The following is a 20323-nucleotide window of genomic DNA, read 5'->3' on the forward strand; positions in this document are numbered from 1 at the left end:
TTAATCTGTTGAGAGGCACATGTTTACAGGAATGTTAAAAATAAGTACACACAGATGTAACAAGCAAAAGGGCAGACACTCAACGGGGTGTGACAGTAAAAATGAGAGAGAGAGAGAGAGAGAGAGAGATTCATAAATGGAAAATGGTGTAAGAGGTGTTATGATACAGAAACACTCTTTAGTGAGAAATAGGCTTTTGACAACGTAGGCACACTGACAGTGGGATCACACTCTGAGCCGTTCTAATACAACTCAACTGGTGATTAAGGGGCGATAGCTAGGCTGACATACCAGTTGCAAACTGCACAGGAAACGAGAGGAAGAAAATAAACACAAAGACAGAGAGAGAGACAGAGAGAGAGAGACAGAGAGTGAGAGAGAGAGAGAGAGAGAGAGAGCGAGACTCAATAGAGCTTTTAGCAATAACCATCCTTTTAAGCATTGTATGTATGTATATATATATATATATATATATATATATATATGTGTGTGTGTGTGTGTGTGTGTGTGTGTGTGTGCGTGCGTGCGTGCGTGTGTGTGTGTGCGTGCGTGCGTACATGATGCTTGTGGCAGTTCAAGAGAAAACAGAATACAAATGCAAACAGGACATATTTTCTGTTATTTATGTTGCTGCTGATGATATGGCTCTAGAATGATGGGGTCCTGCAGAGGTCTAACACCGGCTGCCGGTGAAAATCAAACAACCGCTCACTCCGAGGCTAAATGAAGACGTTTAACCCATCTGTCTGAACAGCCGTCATGTTAAATGATGACAAAATGAGAAGCACGGTGCTGCGGTGTCAGTCCGGTTTGTGTTTTCATCTCTCACTGAATGGTTGTGAGGGTGCTTGTCGGTGTTAGATGAGAGCTGTGGGGTTTCAGGAGCCGGACCACGCAGCCCTAAAGCCAAACCACCAATTCACCACAAAGATGGCAACACTTAGCACATGGAACTGGTTTATGGGCTAAGAGGCTCACAGGGCAGATTTAGTGCACTTGTGCACAGCTAAGAGGAAGAAATTTGTGCCAAAGTGATAGCATTTGCCAGGCCTGATCCCAGAAAAATCCCACTTCACTGCAAATGATTCAGCCAAGATATCAACATGGCTGCTCTGCAGTTTGTCAAGCACTGAAATAAGTGCCTATTTGTCTGTGGCGCTGCTTGTATACGATCAATAAAAATGTGTGGCGAATGTTTCCCAGCTGTTTCCCCACCACCATTTATTTATTTATTTATTTATCCATCCGTGCATCATTAGGAAGCGAATAATAGTTACAGAATCACTGTTATAAGGAAGTTTTTGACAGATTTATATATATATGTTAAGCCTCAATATTACAGAATGACCGTTCTGTTACTTTATCCACACTAGCCACAACCGAACGACTGGCTATATTTCAGAAACCCATAACTGCACTTTTTCCCCTCTGTGATTGAATTCAAGTGATGAAATGCTATAGAAAAAAAAACAAAAAAACATACTGCCAAGATATTGATCAAGTGTATATCTGTACCTTAAAAAATAAATACATTTAATAATAAACACATTTTAAGAAGATACAATAAACTGCCTATCTACCAGATTTACAAATATTTCAGAAACACTGATTTTCTTCGTCCTTGTGTGTGTGAGTTTGTCACCTCTAACGTGCAAAGTGCATTCCTGACACAACTCGTTTGCATTTAGTGACACCCACAAAACTCCAGAAAAGCTCAAGCACACAGACGGTTGTGAGAACGACATGAACAGTGAACAGGGTAAAGGCTGAAAGTCAGAAGCGAGTCGAAAAATAATTTTCACTTCTGTCTTTAAGGCAGAACAACGTGTTCCATTTACACTGTGCGTTTCTTTTGTCATAACTGACTGACTAGTTTTACTCGTCTTCATTTATGGGGTTGTGTTGGCTTTGCTTCTGTATTTTTGAATTCATGCCAATAATATAAAAACTGGATTTAATAAAATCTTCACGATGGTATTCTTAGTCCCTGATTTAGTGAACTAGCATAAAGTGCTTTTGACAGAGACTCCAAAGCTCTTGTATAAGCTCTTCACTCTGGATAAGGGTTTCTGCTCAATGCTGCATATATAAAAGTGCAGCAATCCATGAAAATATATGAAAGTCAAGGTTCACGTTAGTAAGTATTCTTTTGCGTAAATTTACACAAACTCATGCGCATGGGCAGAATATGAGCCTTTTCCTAATTCATATATAGTAAACTTGATAAATGAAGCCACTTAGAAAAATGACTTTTTTTTTTTAAATATATAAGTGATGAATATGAGAAGCATAAGATTAAGATAGGTTTGCTTCTTCCCTTGGTTTGTGTTTGGCCTTCTTTCTTTCTCAGCATCTATGCAATATGTACAGACCATCAATCTCCTGAGCCTGGTACAGTGTAAGTGTCTCGAGAAAATGCTCACAGAATAGAAATGAGAGATAAGAATGAATACTGTGGGAATTGGAGGTGCAGAAAGTTCACCTGTCCTCATTCTCTATATCTATCTCTCACTCTCTCCTATGGGCCCACACACACACACACACACACAATCAGATAAACAAACTAGAGAGAGGAGGGTAGGAGGGAAACAGATTTCAATACCTTTGAAATGTTGCTGGACCTGCTTGCAGAATGACCCAGTGGTTTCTCATTCTGTAGAGAAGAAGAAAGGGAAGGACAACAATGTTACCATGGGAGCAACATTCATGTATACTGCCTGCATGGAAAATGACAACCTTGTTTACTGTTTTTTAATAAAGCAACCATTTTTTAAAGCATTTTATGAAACGTTTGACTTTAGCACCTTTAATTTCATGCTGTCAGACTGGACAAATTACAAAGGCAAGGCATACAGTAAAAATGCATCGAAAAAAACAATCAATTACTCTACTGATAGATAAAATAACTCTTGAAAATATCCATATTTTCCAAGCGTTCAATATTCACCAACTGCTTTAATTCTACCCTAGAGCAAATAAAAGCCTCTCTACATGTTTCTAATTGTGACAGAAAATGGATGCAAGAAGGCTAACAGATTTTACTGAACCATAAACCCGTTAAATGAGTGGATGGATGTATAAGCTGAAAAGGAGAACCTCTTTCTTGTTGGCAAAACAACTGAATTTGTTAGGCCTGGGCTTAAATAAGTTTAGCTGCCTAAAATGAATCCCCAGGAAGGAACAATGATTAGGCCAGAGCATCCATCAGCATCTAGCAGAAACCTCCAGAGCCTTGCGCGTGTTTCTCTTGTCTTTCCTCTGTCGCACTCAGGAGTAATTTATAGAATGATGACCTTTTCTGTTGAAACTCTGGACTAAAATTGTTCCCCAGTAGTAAGAGACCAGCACTGGACTTCAACTTTGAGTGAGAAGGACAAGGTTTCTCTCTAGCATGTCAATCAGACTAACACTAGCCAATGCAGGCATCTGTTCCGAGTCTCATTCGTGTGCGTTTGGTCACCTTGTGAGGATGCATGAGTGGGATGTGATGCCTTTATTTTTCCTCACATATAAGAAACAGGAATTAGCATTAAGAAAGCTGGCGACAAGACAAGGTATAACTAAGGACGCTGTTTACAGTAGGTACAACCCTTTCCAAAAATTAAGGTATGGACGTTGGGCTAGGGAATTCTGGGAGCCTTTAACCTGATGATTAAATTGTATTTGTATTGTGCTTTTAAAAAAGAAATTGACACAAAACAAATATCCTCAGTGAGGAACCCAGAGACTCGAGCAAGGTGAGAGAGGCTGTAGAAGGAGAGCAGACCACAAACACAAACCTCTAAGCTGGAGGAAAAACTAATGGTTGCAAATGAACAGGAAAGCTAGTTTCAAAACAAGTGGCATGTTGTTAATGAGGTGATAGGAGATGGAGCAGGATTACGCTGGCAGGTAGATTCATTATACTGAACTATAAACTATCATCATGTCCTGAATAAAGCAATGCCACAGGGACTAGGGAAAGAGTACTGAATACATCTATATTCAGTAGCCAGTAAAAACAGGCTCTCATATGTTTTTTTTTTTCCATTTCATTGTCTGTACCACTTATCCGATCTATACTCGGGTCACGGGGAGCCTGTGCCTATCTCAGGAGTCATCGGGCATCAAGGCGCTCTCATATGTGTAGGATTTAAAAAATGTAACATTGAACAAAAAGACTGGTTTGAGCCTGGTAATTTCAGATGACAAAAAAACAAAAAATGTGCCCACAAAAACAAACAAACAAAAAAAAAAGACTAGTCAGGTATATCAGTGCTCGGTCTGTACACCCACATCCCATGCACCCGAAATGTGAGTGCTCATTTGCAGCATGGTGCAATTATAACTAGGGACACTTGATTTTGCTGTACCAGATGTACTATTACACGTAATGCAATAATTACAGTCTTGCAATTACTACATTTTGGGAGCCAGTGTGATGATGGCCATTATTGTGTGACAAAAAAGAAGCCTACATACATATATATACACACACAGTAAACATATAGTACATATGCAGTTTGTAGATATACAGATACTGACTGTTGCTTAACACTTTATTAGCCCATTCAAAAGAAAGAGACCATCAGACAGGACTATTCCTGATCATCAGATGCAGTAACTAGCACAGCAGAGACACGGGCAAGGCAGGCTGCTGTTCCTGATTTTTTTTTTATAGTCCTTAGTGTTTAGAGTTCAGCCACCAAAAATATCCAGCCCTCAACAAATCTATGAGAGGAAACTAATCTCTGATGAAGGCCGAAGGACAGTGTATGGAAAAAAATGTGCGATGCACTTGTACTAGCACATACTAATGTTATACACAAACACACACAAACCAGTGGGCAAGAGACTGTGTGATCTGTTCTCTCTTTGATCTCTCTCTATAGCAAACATGGAGGTGTGCATTTTTAAAAGCTTTACTTGAGTTTAAAAGCGAGCGCGAGTTTCACACATGCACTCACTCACACACGGACCAGAGAACATGTCATGTGACTTTCATATACGCTTGTATGTTAGAGGCTGAGCTGAGCTTCTGTTCCATCTCAGAGCCCAAGAAAAGGCCTCCAGAAGGACACACACACACACACACACGGGAAATAAAGCACTGTCGAACAGACATTTACATATAAGCACACACAAATCAGATAGGAACATATACACAAACAGGAATACAGACAGGTGACACACACACAAACAGACAGAGAGAGAGAGAGAGAGAGAGAGAGAGAGAGATACAGACAGGTGCACATGCACACACACTAGACCTATATCGGCTGTCACTATCAGACAAAACTGAAATAACCATAAAGAGTTAAGATTAAGTTAAGTTTAGATTACGATTAAATTAATTCAGGCCCAGATTATATCATGAGTTAAAAACACGACAGGCATGTGGAGCTCAGCCGGGAGCACTGAGTTAGTAGTAGAACAGTGTGAATGTTGTGCTGTTCTCCTTCAAATGAACTGCACTAGTTAGAAGAACAGTATGTGAATGCTGTAAGTAAAGTGAGGGAAACTGTGTGCATCGTGGTGCAGCGCAGCAACAGAAGGACATGTTCTTTAACATTAATTACTCCATCTTCTTACTCACAGCTCCTACCCATACACGTTACCATGGAGATGGCAGTGATGGAGGACTGGGTGTTAAATCCCCGCTGGTCTCTGTTCAGTATGAAGGATAATTTCAGCCAAGCTAGCCAGCAGCTTTCAAGCCCTCACACACATAATAATTTCTTTTACACTCTCTTGACATGGTCTAACCTCATTTCTATAACTGCATTCATGTGTAAATGTGTTGGAGCACCCGCACACACACACACACACACACACACACACCCACGCACACACACTCAGATGCACAGAAAGTGAGAGCAAGTGAGGGCATGTTTACAAGACAGCACATCTTCACAACTTTCATTTGTCTTCATGGCTCGTTCTTGACTGAACATTGTACTGATGCTTACACACACCGTTTAAACCTCTCTACTGCACGAGCAAGAACCTACACAGACTGACGGCTTAAACACTGTACAAACGCAGCGTTTATGCAGCATCCAAAAACATTTGCAGCTAGCTTGAAAAACAAACTGTGGTTATTAAAAAGGCACAGAGAAGATTTAATTTTGCAGGCTAGCAAACATTTCTAAGAACAAGCTGCTTTTTGAAATCACAGTGTCAGTTTTGTCAAACCTAACAGAGCAGAAGTGCGAGCAGTCACAAGCTTTTTGTGTGGTATTTGGTGTTTTTTTTTTTTTTTGAAGATGCAAAAGAACTTTTTCCCTAATTCCTCTTTATTTCGATTGTTCTGACATGTTTGTAAGCCTGTGTGTGCATTCGATTGGCTATCAGCTGGAATGCAGAAACTGGCTTCATTGTGATAAGAGGAAGCAAGAGCAAGAGTGTTTTTCACCACACCTCAAATGACTCTCTTTCGTCTCGACTCTTCCATAGAATCCTGGAGCCATGGAGAATTTTGCATTAGCTGACCTTCATTTACTCATTCGTTTATCTTCTGAAAGTGCTTTATCCTGTTCAGGGTCACCGAGGATCCTGGGATGCGCTATTGGATGCAATGCTAGCACCATGAATACACATTCACTTATACCTAGGGGCAAGTTAGCATAGTTAATCCACCTACAGGCATGTTTTCTGCAGGTGAGAGGAAACAGGAAGCACACATATACACATTTCTAGGTCAGAATCAACCCATGGACCCTGGAGATGAGAGGTAGTTATGCTACCCTAAGGTGGTCTTTAGAGTAGCTGATAGTGGACCAAAAGTAGGGCTTATTGCAACACATCCTCTTCCCAGTTTAGATGATGACATTCTGGTGTAAAGAAATATCACTGAATGTTTTTTTGGTCATCATTCAACATGGGATTAAGCCATTACAAGACATATACATTTTTTAAAATCCTAACTTCTCTAAAGAGACAGTCACCATTTGAAGAAAATTTATGATGATCTTAAAATTTAAACAGCTCATTCACTATCCAATCTCAATCTCATTCAAAATATCACTACCAGAGAGTTCAACAGCAATGGCAGGCAGACAACAATGAATAGGACTACAGCTTCAAGGTTACCAAGAGTGCACTGCCAGTACAATGAAGCACCAAAAACACGTGCGGTCCTCCAGACTAATGAGCAAGAGATAATTAGAGAACGCTGGAGGAAAGTAGAGCAGGGTAACGGTGTGATCACTGCACACCATACAAACACAAATTAAAGCATCTTAATTTAAAAGTATTAAAGCATCTAAATTAAACTAGCTTTATGTTGTAAAACGACCCCCTTCCCACCATCACGAATGGCCGAAAGATTATGTTCTGGACGATGTGCACAAATCGAGTCTCATAGGAGATATGTCAGTTGCTTATCTCAGTATGAAACTGGAAAGGAGAAGTTCCCCTTAACCACCTATGAATGTGAAACGATACTTAATAGCAACATGCAAAATATTCGGTTGTCCGGAACAACTTCCAGTACTGCAGAAATTTTGGAAAATCCTAGACCTGCTAAACCCTTATTAGAATAACATTGCTGAAAAACAGCATTAATCATGTTACACCCATATGCTCAATGATCAGGACTGAGAAGCATTTTCTCCAACACGCATGGGTCAGTTCTGGGTCACTGCATCCTGCACATAATTGTAATATTGTTTACAGACAGTTTCTTTGAAGACCTCCCTGGAAACGCTCTTTCAGCAGAGTTACCGTTAAAAACCATGTAGCATGTTTTACTTGAGGCGAATTGATGGAAATTAAAAAACTGGACCGATCCAGAGGACAAAATAGCATTGACAATATTTGCTCAGGCAAATTTGGGACAGCAGAATCAGAGCGCTATAATTTCCACTGAACATCCTAGTGTGGGTCCTCAGTTAAATTCGAGGGACAAACATAAGAGATTGAACTGAAACAGCAAATACTGTTAGAAAGTGCAGCTGTCCCTCCTTCAAGGTTCTCCCTCCCACTGTCTGTGTGGGGATTCTTAAGAAAGCGAGCCAAAACCTTCAGTGATTGAGTGACTGGACAGCTGGGGTTGTTAGCAGTGCACTGAATTAGTGGCGATTGTTAAGACAAGGTCTGTGCTACCTCAGCCTGTTGTTCAATGTCCTGCTGTCTTATCCTTTATCCAGCTGTCTCTCACTCAGTCCATTTTTTATGTCCAAAGATTCTTTACAACAGAGAAATTCATAATTGTCTAGTTTCAAATGATAGACGGGGAAAATAGAGTGTGCCGTCCCTCCCACCCACTCAGAGGGCACGGCCAATTTTGCTCCCTTGGCTCTCGGCCACGGATGGCTGTGGCATCGTCGGGCAAACACTCTTCTGTTGCGCCACTTGAGAACCCCATCCTTTCATCATCTTAAAGGGAAACAGCAGTGATTCCCCCCCCCCCCGTCACTGCTGGCACATGAACAGTGTCTGTAGAGCATTTTTGTATGGGCACAGTTTAGACCCGGCGCTGTAATGAAGGCAGTTAGACATGATGGAAATTCGCCAGACAAATACTATTTGAGAGAAATATGATCAGATGCTGTCTAGGGCTGAACAAGTTATTGGTAAACGAAAACATTATTTAAAAATACCGACCATACAGAACGGCGTAACAAATCCCTGACGTTCCAGATAAATGTTTAGCGAATGTTACGATGACCTTTAAATGATAATTGCAATCATATTCAAACTAATGCAGCCAGCAGTCAAACATTAAGCATTCACTAAACCACTAATGTCTACGATATATTAGTAAGTATGTCAGACTGCAGTAACAGTGTTTGTTGTTTTATAGTGTAGCTTGGTTTGCCAGGGACAGTCAAGGCAACTCTTCTGTAGCCTTTCAGTGCTTCATGTTGATTTCATCTAAATAATACACTACACACACGCAGCCACTTGTCACACCCAGCCAGCAGGAGTCTTTGACAGCTATCCACACTTCCATACTTCTCAAAACTGTTTCGCAGCTAGGCAGTTAGCACATAGGAGGTTTACAGCAAGTCAGCTGTGCCTAGGGCTAACAAGCCTGATTATAGAATCAATTTTTCTTTCAATGGGAGATGATTCTCTCAACAACACTACTGTGTCTAATCATTAGAACACTCCAAACACTGGAGTTATTCCAAAACCATCAACCTCATTTCAAGCAGCATTTGAAACAAATGCGTTTTGTTTACGTTTTTTTTCTTTCTTTCTTGATCTTAGGCAAGTATCTGTCAGATACAGTGAAAGACAGCGACCAACATGCACCAATCTGCCAGTGTACTATGTAATAATACTGCTTTCAGACATTTTTATATCATTTTATATCTTAGATTGGAATGAAACAGGAAATCTAGAGAAGGTCCGACTGCTGACTCTGTAAGAACTAAGTACATGCACGTCATACCTGCCTTGTCTACCAGTCAATTAAATTAAATGAATCTGATTGAACAGCAGATTTATTTCTGTAAATCAGTCTAATAGAGTGTTTCAGAGTCTAATTTAATTACTATAACAGATTAATCAAAAGCCTAAGCGAACACATAATCCTAGATCTGGCAACATGTCACTCTAATACTTTATATAACTATGTTATTTTTTTTTTTGTAGAAGTTGACCACTTGTTCATTATTTGACCAATAATTTCCGAAGACATGGATCGAGAGGGAAGAAAAGTCCTCTACTGCAGTGCATATACAGTTAGTAAGATCCTGACCTCAGAGACAGCTACAGTACAACATATTTTTTATAATCCTAAAACAAACTATTGTTGCAGACAACCTACATAAATGTCATGAATCATATGAACAAACTTCCTGCACTATTATAATTTTGAACATGAACAGAGGTGAGCAGTGTGGGAAAAGGTTGAGCAAAAACAGAAGCCATGGTCGCTGTGGCAAGACATAAACGGGTACTGAAATGTAGATACATTTCACAGGAAACCTGCCTGAGTGTTCTTTCCTGTTTCAACACTCAAATCTCACATTTCCTCCATTTTTCAGACTTGGGAGTGCAGAGAACAAGCCAAGGATAATTCATTCTTATAGTGATACCAGTGTCATTAATGTGATTTATAACGAATGCAATAAACGAGAGCTCAGAAGAGTAGAAGGTGGCTGCTGTTGCACATCTAATCACAGACCTGCTAACACCACCAGAGCTGAGGACCAGAATATCACCCTCATATCAACAACATGAAGATGCTTTTTCATGCATATCTAAATCCCCCCGCACGCACACATACACACATGCACACACAGACAGACAGACAGACCGACCGACCCCTGGTCACAGCAGTGTGTGAGAACAGGAAGCAGTAGTGAGCAGCAGAGTTCTCTTGTCCTGTAGGGTGCCTGGATGAAACCCTTATCAGCCCCCAAGGATCAGACCAGTGTAACATAAGACTTGAGTCTTAACTGTGGGGAATTCCATCTAACTGTATAAAAAGGCATTAACGTGCATGTGTGCATGCATCTGTATCTGTTTCGAGTCACAGACACGAGATGATGGCATACTGAGATGATAGGAGTGATGAAATAATGCCTGAATTCACAAAGTGTTATCCAAGCCGCTTAGGAAAGAGATGCATGTGGATATCCTAATCTGATACAGCAAGTATTTCCATGGCTAAAAAAAAAAAAATCTAACGTGTAGAACCAGTGGTGCAGTTACTCCATTTATAACAAGTTGATCCCAATCTTCTCCTCACTGACTCAGGCCTATGAATCCTAATTAGAGTGTTCACACAGGGAGCTTTGTACTCCTGGTTCAGAGGCAGTCCATAGCCTTTTTATAGAGAACAGAGGAAGGAGTTGTACTGTATTTATCATCTTATCAATCATTAAAATACTCTGATAAGGATTCAAGGGCGCTACATTGGTCACGACAAGGCTGAGACATCCGATCAATAATTTCAAATCTAAAACAGGAAGGTGACTCTACTCATGACATCGCTATGATGTAAAAAAACCCCGTCAATAAACACAGAGCTGACTCTAAACCAGACTATTAAATCTTTTACATACTTAAAACAGCACTTTTTTTTTTATTTAAATGATTACTTATCCTATACAAGAATCAGACTGCACTCTGAGCAAAGGGACAGACACCTCAGTGAGGGATGTCTTAACGTTCCTCGTCCAGTCTGCCTCTCCCCCAACACACTGGATAAACTGCCTATAGTCCTGTAACCACTCAACTCAGTCTTCCCCTCCCCCTTCTCCCAGCCAGAGGATTTTCACACAAAGCCTCCAAATCAACTTAGCTAATCACTAAGGATCCAGATAAAAATCAGATCAGCCTGACACTGAGAATCTACGTCTCTATTTCAAAGGAAACATTTAACACAACTGTGCGGTGGAAATAAAGTGTACAGCAGGCTAATGGCTAATGCGAGCTCAGCCTCGCTCTGAGGAGTGTATTATTCCGTCATAATCGAAAAGCTGTTAATCAGTCATAATGGCAGATAATGGCACTGAGTGAAGAAGTAGACTGACTGAGGCTTTACAGTACATAAGGCAGAAGAAGCCACGAGTGCTGAAGCTGATGGCAAATCTGTGGACATCAGAGTAAGTGTCACAAGCCATAAGAGCTTTACAGGGGTATCAGAGAACCATCTCACATTACTCGAGGACTACTACTGTCATACCATAACCAACCCCAGTGACCTAACTACAGACAAATAGCTATGCTATACCCTATGTTCACATTACACACTCCAGCAAAGCACAAAATGACTGAAGTAAATAAAAGCAGGAAAGGGGACCATAGAAGCCATCAGGATAAACGTAGGGGAGATCGAGTTGTACAGAGACACATGGGCAAGCAAGGAAAAGAGCAGTAATTCTTTATCAAGACTCACAGCAAGGAAAATGAGAAAAAGCATCGACACACAAGTGCCTCATCATCTTCCAGCAGGCCTCAGCATAACAACAACGGAGACAAGACTCTCCTCTGAGTGTTCCTCTGTGCATGAGTGTTCCCACACAACACACTCATCTTCAGGAAGATCAAGAGTAAAACAAACCGCAAACACAATCACAAGAATGTGGAGAAAAATATATTTGCAGCTTTTACCTGAAGCTTCATTTTCCAACAGGAATGCATCAGTGAATCCTTTGTAAGGGAGGCAGTTACCTCCCTCTTCTTCTCTTTCTCTGTCTCGTAAGCACACACACACACAAACAAAGCCTTGTTGGAAAGGTTACATGTCCCCCGCGTAAATCCAGTGGGGGATGAAGTGTTGTTGAAAGCAGAAGTGGCACAGCAGCGGTGCAACAGCAGGACAAACACAGGCCCTAAATGATGGCTCACACAGACACACACAGGCACACATCCAGCTACAGTAGCAGTCTGCCCTACATTCACCTTTCCCTTGTACCCTCACAGATACACACGCTCCCTCGGCCACTACTTGTCCGGGCTTGCTCCAAGCTCTCAAATCCACCCACAAAACCACTTCCTCCAGCTGACTCCAATCAGCACGGATGATCTGATAAATTATTCATGAAGAGGCTGAGCCTTGGATGTGCTCTGAGCTTCAGCCCCTGTGCTTAGTGCCCGCCTTCCTGCTCACTGTTTGATGTGAGCTTTACGAAAAATAAAGGCCCTCTCTCTTTCCTCCAGCAGCTCCATTCGCCTGACAGAGTCCTTAATGCCGTTAAAGGCTTCCACAAAAAGATGTCCGTGTCTTTTTTTGACACAGAGGAGCTAAAATGAAGAACAGGGCAATCACACAGAGAAAAAAAAGGAAGGACACACATAGATAAGGGGGGAAGGGGAGGAGGCAGCATTTCGGGGAGCACATAAGGCAGAATCTAATTTGTTAGAGAAATTACCATGGCTGAAACTAAGCCTGCTCTACTCTAGCCTGGATTTATGTTGCATTAATCGAACCACAGGGCTCATCTGCTTCACAAAGAGCACGCACCACACTTTCCACTACAGCTCAGGCCCTTCACAGCATGAGCAATTCAACTAGAATTTATTTCGACAATAATATAGCCTTCAGACAGCAAATGAGATAAAACAGCCTGTAAAAATACACATAGAGCAGCGGCAGGCTGCAGCTGTTATGGTGTTTGCCTCGGGTCTCTTAATGCCACGCGTGGTATTTACATTACTGAGCACAATACTAAATAACACAATGCTTCATTTAGCATGCTAGGAAATAAAATGCACTACATTTCAGGTCATGGTTTTGTTTTATTCATTAAATAGTATGCATGACAAATAGAGTCACAACCTATGTCTGAACCATATTTTTAAAACCAGACAGATTTAAAAAAAAAAAAATCCTACAGCTTATCTTAATTCTTAGCTATAAATACATATCAACATGTTTTCCATTTCAGTAACAGATCACATCTCGGTACCAGCAGATCATACCATGTACTGCTGAACTACTCTCTCTTGATCTCTCTCTCTCACACACATACACACACACACACTTGTTCACTACTTTTAAACAGAGCTGTGTCAAGCTAATGCTTGTATATGTTCCAGTCAGATTCAGTGGTCTGATACAAAGAACCTGGAATAAACACATCAACATTAATGTGTTAACGACATCAAAACACCTACGCAGGTGACTAGATCTGTTTGTGAATCCATAGCTAGCCGCCTATGCAGATCACCAAGTAAGGCTAGGGTTAGAGTGAGAGCTACTCCTACACTCATATATAAGGTAACTTTATCAGGATAGTCTTAATTTTTCTTTAGTTTAGTGGCAGATGTGTTTCGGAAGAAAAAAAAAAATCAAATCATCTCAGCTCTTAATAACTTTTTTTTATTATATAAATGTATGAATAAATGGTGTGGGTAATAAAATGTATATGATGAACTGTAATTTAAACTACTTCTATTGCAAAGATGTGAATAATGTAACAGGAGCACACATCAATATAGTAAAGTTCTGAAATAAATCACTGAAACAAAATAAATGGTAAATGTGTAGACTGAGTGCACAATTGCAGCTATACACAAGTGTGTAACACCACTCTCTGCTTGGGGGGGAGGGGGGGTGTGAGTGAGTGAGTGAGTATATATGAGTGAGTGAGTGAGGTGAGTGAGAGGGAGGGGAGGGAGAGAGACAGAGAGAGTGAGTGAGTATATATGAGTGAGTGAGTATATATGAGTGAGTGAGTATATATGAGTGAGTGAGTGAGGTGAGTGAGAGAGAGGGGAGGGAGAGAGAGAGAGACAGAGAGAGAGTGAGTGAGTATATATGAGTGAGTGAGTGAGGTGAGTGAGAGGGAGGGGAGGGAGAGAGACAGAGAGAGTGAGTGAGTATATATGAGTGAGTGAGTATATATGAGTGAGTGAGTGAGGTGAGTGAGAGAGAGGGGAGGGAGAGAGAGAGAGACAGAGAGAGAGTGAGTGAGTATATATGAGTGAGTGAGTATATATGAGTGAGTGAGTGAGGTGAGTGAGAGGGAGGGGAGGGAGAGAGACAGAGAGAGTGAGTGAGTATATATGAGTGAGTGAGTATATATGAGTGAGTGAGTGAGGTGAGTGAGAGAGAGGGGAGGGAGAGAGAGAGAGACAGAGAGAGAGTGAGTGAGTATATATATGAGTGAGTGAGTGAGGTGAGTGAGAGGGAGGGGAGGGAGAGAGACAGAGAGAGTGAGTGAGTATATATGAGTGAGTGAGTATATATGAGTGAGTGAGTGAGTGAGTGAGTGGGGGGGGCATCGGTCATGAGTGTCAACATGTATGTTGCTCTTCAAGATAGCAGCATGAAAGCTGATGAATGGATGAATTAATGAATGGATGAATGAAGGCTAATTAAAAACAGAGCAGGTTAAGCCACATGCTGCATATGCACTAAGCCCACTCCATTACTTACTATTTCACTCCTGCTGTCCTGTCCTATGAAAATGCCTTCCTTTCTATTCTAATTGGCTGCTATTAAAACTCCCAATCTAGACTTTGGTCAGTCAACATGAGCATGAGCATGAACATTAGCCTAGATGGCAAGTGGCCACTGTTTTCTTTACTCAGCAAGACAAAGTGTGACTATAGTATCTGCACTCTTTTTAGGAAATGCACAGAGACATTATGCTTATTTGTTAAAGAGTGTGATGAATTGGTGTTTTGTGCCTTAAGCAGTAATAAAAAAAATCATCATTTAATTAAATTGTTTAATTAAGACAAAATGTAAGTGACTAGAGAGAATATGATTATTATATCAAAGTCATAAATTTAAATATCATTCCAAATGTTCCAAGTCTAGTTTTATGTTTCACTTTGAAACCATTAAATGTTAAGGCGAATTTATTGACAAAGAGTGAATTTTATGGATCATATATTATGGACTTATATGCTGCTGTTGTACTGAATTTCCCAGACCTTTAATACTTCAATACTTCATCTACAACAGATTCACAAGGAGTTATTTTCCCATTGAGAGAGAGAGAGAGAGAGAGAGAAAGAAAGAAAGGGTACTGTAGGTAAGAAAACCAAAGACGGCTGATGTCTCCTAAAGAAGACATCAGATAACCCCCAGGGTGTGAAATTGCAATGTAATAGTCCTTTTTGGCTCTTATTCAAAATAAAATCATACATACTAATGGGAGCCAGAAGCCCTGTCTCCTCCAGTGAACTCTCTCCATCAGGACTGTGCAGGAGATTGATAACTGGTGGAGTGCATACCAAATCCATCAGCCTCAAATACAGACCTATTCCTCTAGCACACTGTTCCATATTTTTCATCAGTAGGGGCTAAAGTGGGACACATAAGTACCTGTCTGCAAATGCAGTATATTTGCGAAATATAGTTCCACTGTATGCACGCTCATTAATATTCATTACTACTCCACCTGACCCTGCTTATAGAAGCTAGTTAAAAGCACAGGAGTGAAATGGCATACACACACACAGGTTTGTTCCCATATACAAATCATGCCCTGTCAATCCAGTTGGTGATTTTCTTTAGCCGTGAATTTTAAAATCATTTTTATTTTTACAGAAGCTGCTGGATATCATCGAAATCTGAAGGAAAATTACGAAGTCAGCATGTCTGCATTCAGCAGCTTTTCAGTGCGATTAACAGTCAGTAACTGCTATTATGTGTCCTAATTCACAAAGTTAAAAACAAATACAGTCTAAAGTTTAAGCTAATGTCCAGTCTGCAGGATTGTTCCCTGAATAAAGTATACGAACAGAAATAACGCAATATTTTTGCTCATATTCAGCTTACATCCCATCAGCTTTCTATATTACAACTGGCTATTCTGGACTGTGCTGAATGGCTCACCTTAAACTGGAAAAGAAAAGTGGAAAAGGAAAGGTAAATCGAGAAATCTTTTAGGATAATCGGTTTAGCATTATGCTTCATTCATCAACAATGTTGCAAACAGTCTGGAAGTGAAAGCTTAGTACAGATGGTGGACATGACTGCTTGAATGGAGCAGATTAACGTGCTGGTAATGCCACCAAAACAGTTACAGGCGAAACGCAAATTCTAGGTGGTGATGTAGGGTATGATCAAGCAGGTCAGTCAGATAGAACAGTAAAAAAACTGATGATGCAATCTGGACTGCTTACAATAGCCTCAGCGAAGCGTCTCCTACGTCAGAAAAGCAGGGACGTACTGATAAAATACCGTATAATAGCATGACAAGTCATGATCTAGCAAAAACACTACACAGGTTGTGTAATCAATTTCAGAACAGATGATCCTGGTGACATCTGTCCTGTTTTACTTTACTGTCGTCGAGGAGCATTATGGATTTAAACATCCAGGTCTAATTCATTACCATCTCCACCAAGCAACAGGCTTGAAGAGTGATAAAAATTGAGCTTACAGTATAGGAATATGTCCATATAATAAATCTATAATACGTAAATTCAGTAAGCATCTTAACAATTCCAAGAACGGAAGTTAAAAACAAACTATACAAAGACTGGCATTATTACGAGACAGTAGAAAATGTACTAAATGTAAACGGTTATGAGCTGAGACAGAACAGAGAAGCATTTGTTGTTCATTTTATTCTGCTACAATGAGAAGACCGTAAAGAATAAACTGCAAACTCGCATGTAAACAACAGAAGGCCGTGTTGCTATAGCAACCATTATATAACAGAATCCCAGTACACAGTGCCAGTATAGTTGACAGAGTTCAGTTGACATTAGCATCATATTACATAATGGTTCATAGAACCAGCTTGATATTTTAGCGACGTTAAGGTCGAAGCAGGAAGATGAAGTATGAAATATTAGCACAGTGGAGTTTCATAGTTTAATGAGGCCTGTAAAATGTTCAGATGAATGTGAGACGATGTGGAAGCGGAGGCTATTGATTTACTAGCATTTACAGAAAGAGAGTATAAGAGAAATATGGCTCAATTTTTAAGTGCCGTGTGTCTGTGACTGTCAAATTTCTAATTCGAATGCGTTACTGACACTCAAACGGAAATAATCAGCAGGCATGATTAAAAAGAAAAAACAATAATTTACTGCATCTCGGACACAATCATAATATACTACAACAGGATTTCTCAGATTAACACTTTTTGGGGCCAGTGTGTTATTCAGCCATAAAAAATCATGAGACCAGAGACGACTGATGATAAAGAAGTCACACAAGATTTAACCGCATCTGATTGTGCAGGCAATGGTAAGTCAAACAGGACATTTTTATATTTACAAAGAACTTCTTGAACAATTTATTCAGAATGTTACAGTAAATGTAACATAAATCATACTCAGATTTCTCAAGGAAAGAATGCAAGAGTCACAGACCCTGAATGTCAGAAAGACAAAAGACGAAAAGCGAACTTTCTATTCTGCAGTGAATATGAAAGTGAAATATGAAAGTGTTTTGGTTCTGCTGTCAGGAACACTATTAAGAATGAGACATATTCTTTATAGGTTTTTTAATAAAAAATAAAAAAAAAACCTCAGGAGAGGAAAAATAAGAGAGGCTGGTGAGGGTGCGTCAGTTTATAGCTGCTATAAAGTAAGTGAGACCTTGTCTTGTAGATGTACAAACTATAAACGGTTAAAAAGCATGACGTGTCGTTCGTTAATAAAAAATGAAAAGTTGTAACTGTTGGCAAATCACAGCATAAGATAACATAGAACTTTATTAATCCTAAAGGAAATTCTTTTGCCAGAGACTGCTTCAGATTACAAGAGAAATAAAAAAATAAATTAAAAATCAATTTATATATACAAAATATATTCAAATCATGGCATTATTAGAGGAATAAAACACTTCACGATGAGCTGTTATAGGAAAATAATCCATACAGTATTGGACTATCACTGTCCCTTTAACAGTGTGTCCTGTCATGTTTCATTCCTTCTGTAGTGCAGCAGGGTTTGCTCTGATCTGGCCTGTAGCAAAAATATGTCGTCACAGCAGATTGTAACAGATCCAACTGTGCTATGTTACATAATGACAGAAATACAATGAGAGCTTCTTAATAAGTTTACAATCGTACACAGCCTTGGGTAGCAAATATTTCACTACGTACATTTTCTACACTCTACATATTTAAACTCCGAGCCGGAAAACATTGCAATTTGCTAGATCTTGTTGGAAAAGACTGCAATTTGCTACTCTTGTTATGATGAAATGAAGAGGATTAAAGTGAAAAATGAAGTGTTTAAACATCATTCCTTGGAGCCATGATTACCCACAGCTCAAATAAATCTCTCATAGCAGCAAAGCGAAAACATCTGAAAAGCGAAAAGTCTGTCATGACTTAAGTATAACTGCCACAGGAATATCTTCTAGGCTGACATTTAGGAGAATGCCTGCATTCTTTCTTCTGCCTTCCGTCAGGGCAGAAACACAATGACTAGCTTTAACGCTGCTATTGACAGCGGTTTAGAAAAAAATAAATAAACAGGACATTTATTCAGCCTAGTTCTGCTGGAAGTAAAAAAGTTCAGACAATGGACATTAGCAATAACCCAGACCAGAGAGCATGAACGAGATTCAGTAAAAGTCAGAGAGAGAGAGAGAGAGAGAGAGAGAGAGAGAAAGACAGACAGAGAGAAAGACAGACAGAGAGGGCACGAGAGGGAGAGGGAGAGAGAGAGGGAAAAACAGAGAGAGAGAGAGAGAGAGAGAGAGAGGATTCATACAGATGGAGTTCTATCAGTGCAGTGACTCTGTTAATCTGTCTCAGGTTGTGGTCTGGGACGCAGCAGGATGAAGACTCTAATTGAGAGCATTTCTGAGGACCACTGGGGGGAAAACAGCATATGAGAAATGTTTTGATTGCATGCGACATTGCTTGACATTTGAGTTCCGACTTTAATGCAATAACGCAGATGTGAAAATAGCGCTGGAGAACGGTGCAGCAGTGCGCTGTGTGGGAGGCACTGGATTGTGAAGCATGCCTACACCGAATGCCACCGACTCGTTTATTGCTTCATAAAGCCGGGTCATGGTACATGCTGTTACCTCGGCGAACGATCAGTTGTGTACTACCAAGACCAGAGCGGTATTTTTCAGCTCCCATACAAATGCAAAAAAATGATCACGATGATCAGCCTGTAAAATATGCCACGCGGCTAAAATCCTTCCTCTTCCAAGGGTTAACCATGTTCTGTACAGGGTTTCTGAGAATTTCTCTCTCTGAAGCTCATCAGTATGCCAGCTCAAGCAGTTGTCAGCTCCAAAAGCAGGATCCCAAACTACAGCTGGGAGATAAAAATAATTACAACCAGATCCTTTCGTGGGAGGAAAAACAAATCGCCATAGCTAATAAAACCCGACAAAATCCCAGAAAGTCTGAACAACACACCATTCCCCAGAAAAGCAGACAGCAGGAGGAGGAGGAGAAGCCAAGAAAGTTCGCTTTCTAGTATATCTGTTCACGTTCTAGTATTTTCATCAGGTTAAAAATCAAACCATTTCAGCTTGATTTAGAATGACTTAATTCTACATTTTGAAATAACTAACTGCCTCACAAATAAATGCCTACACATTCTTTTTCACATGTGACCACTTAGTGGAAAATGTAATAAAGTTGCCTGCTGTATATGCAAATTTATATTTATTCTGCAAAAAAAATCTCTACATTCAGCATTTCTGGTAAACAGCTGATATTTCTCTTATTTGTAGGAGAAATAAACTGTAAACAAGACATAACTAAACATAATATTAACCTATTTCACGTCCAATTTAATTCTAGATTCAAAAAATCTCATTGCACATAAAATCTCTCAAAATATCTCTCAAACATCATTGGTTAAAGATTAGCACTAACTTCAGTGAGCGTATAACTTACCAGCTCAGATTTCAGGCATAACTTGCCATTAATGCTCTGTGTCACTTCAGCTCATTAAAATGAAATCAAATACACAAAGCCTCTTCACTCAGTTAAGC

The 20323-nt window shown here is 40.0% G+C and overlaps 1 protein-coding gene across 2 annotated transcripts in view; it reads right to left on the bottom strand.

Annotated features, from left to right (window-relative positions):
- marchf8 (membrane-associated ring finger (C3HC4) 8) overlaps positions 1–20323 on the bottom strand; it is a 69160-nt gene that overhangs the window by 13734 nt on the left and 35103 nt on the right. For both annotated transcript variants that reach the window (XM_058383211.1, XM_058383220.1), the window contains exon 3: positions 2603–2653. In XM_058383211.1, the coding sequence (XP_058239194.1) occupies positions 2603–2653 (51 nt within the window). The remainder of the gene's footprint in view (positions 1–2602; positions 2654–20323) is intronic.

Source organism: Hemibagrus wyckioides, linkage group LG03 (assembly GCF_019097595.1).
Source record: "Hemibagrus wyckioides isolate EC202008001 linkage group LG03, SWU_Hwy_1.0, whole genome shotgun sequence".
In the NCBI taxonomy this organism is placed as follows: domain Eukaryota; kingdom Metazoa; phylum Chordata; class Actinopteri; order Siluriformes; family Bagridae; genus Hemibagrus; species Hemibagrus wyckioides.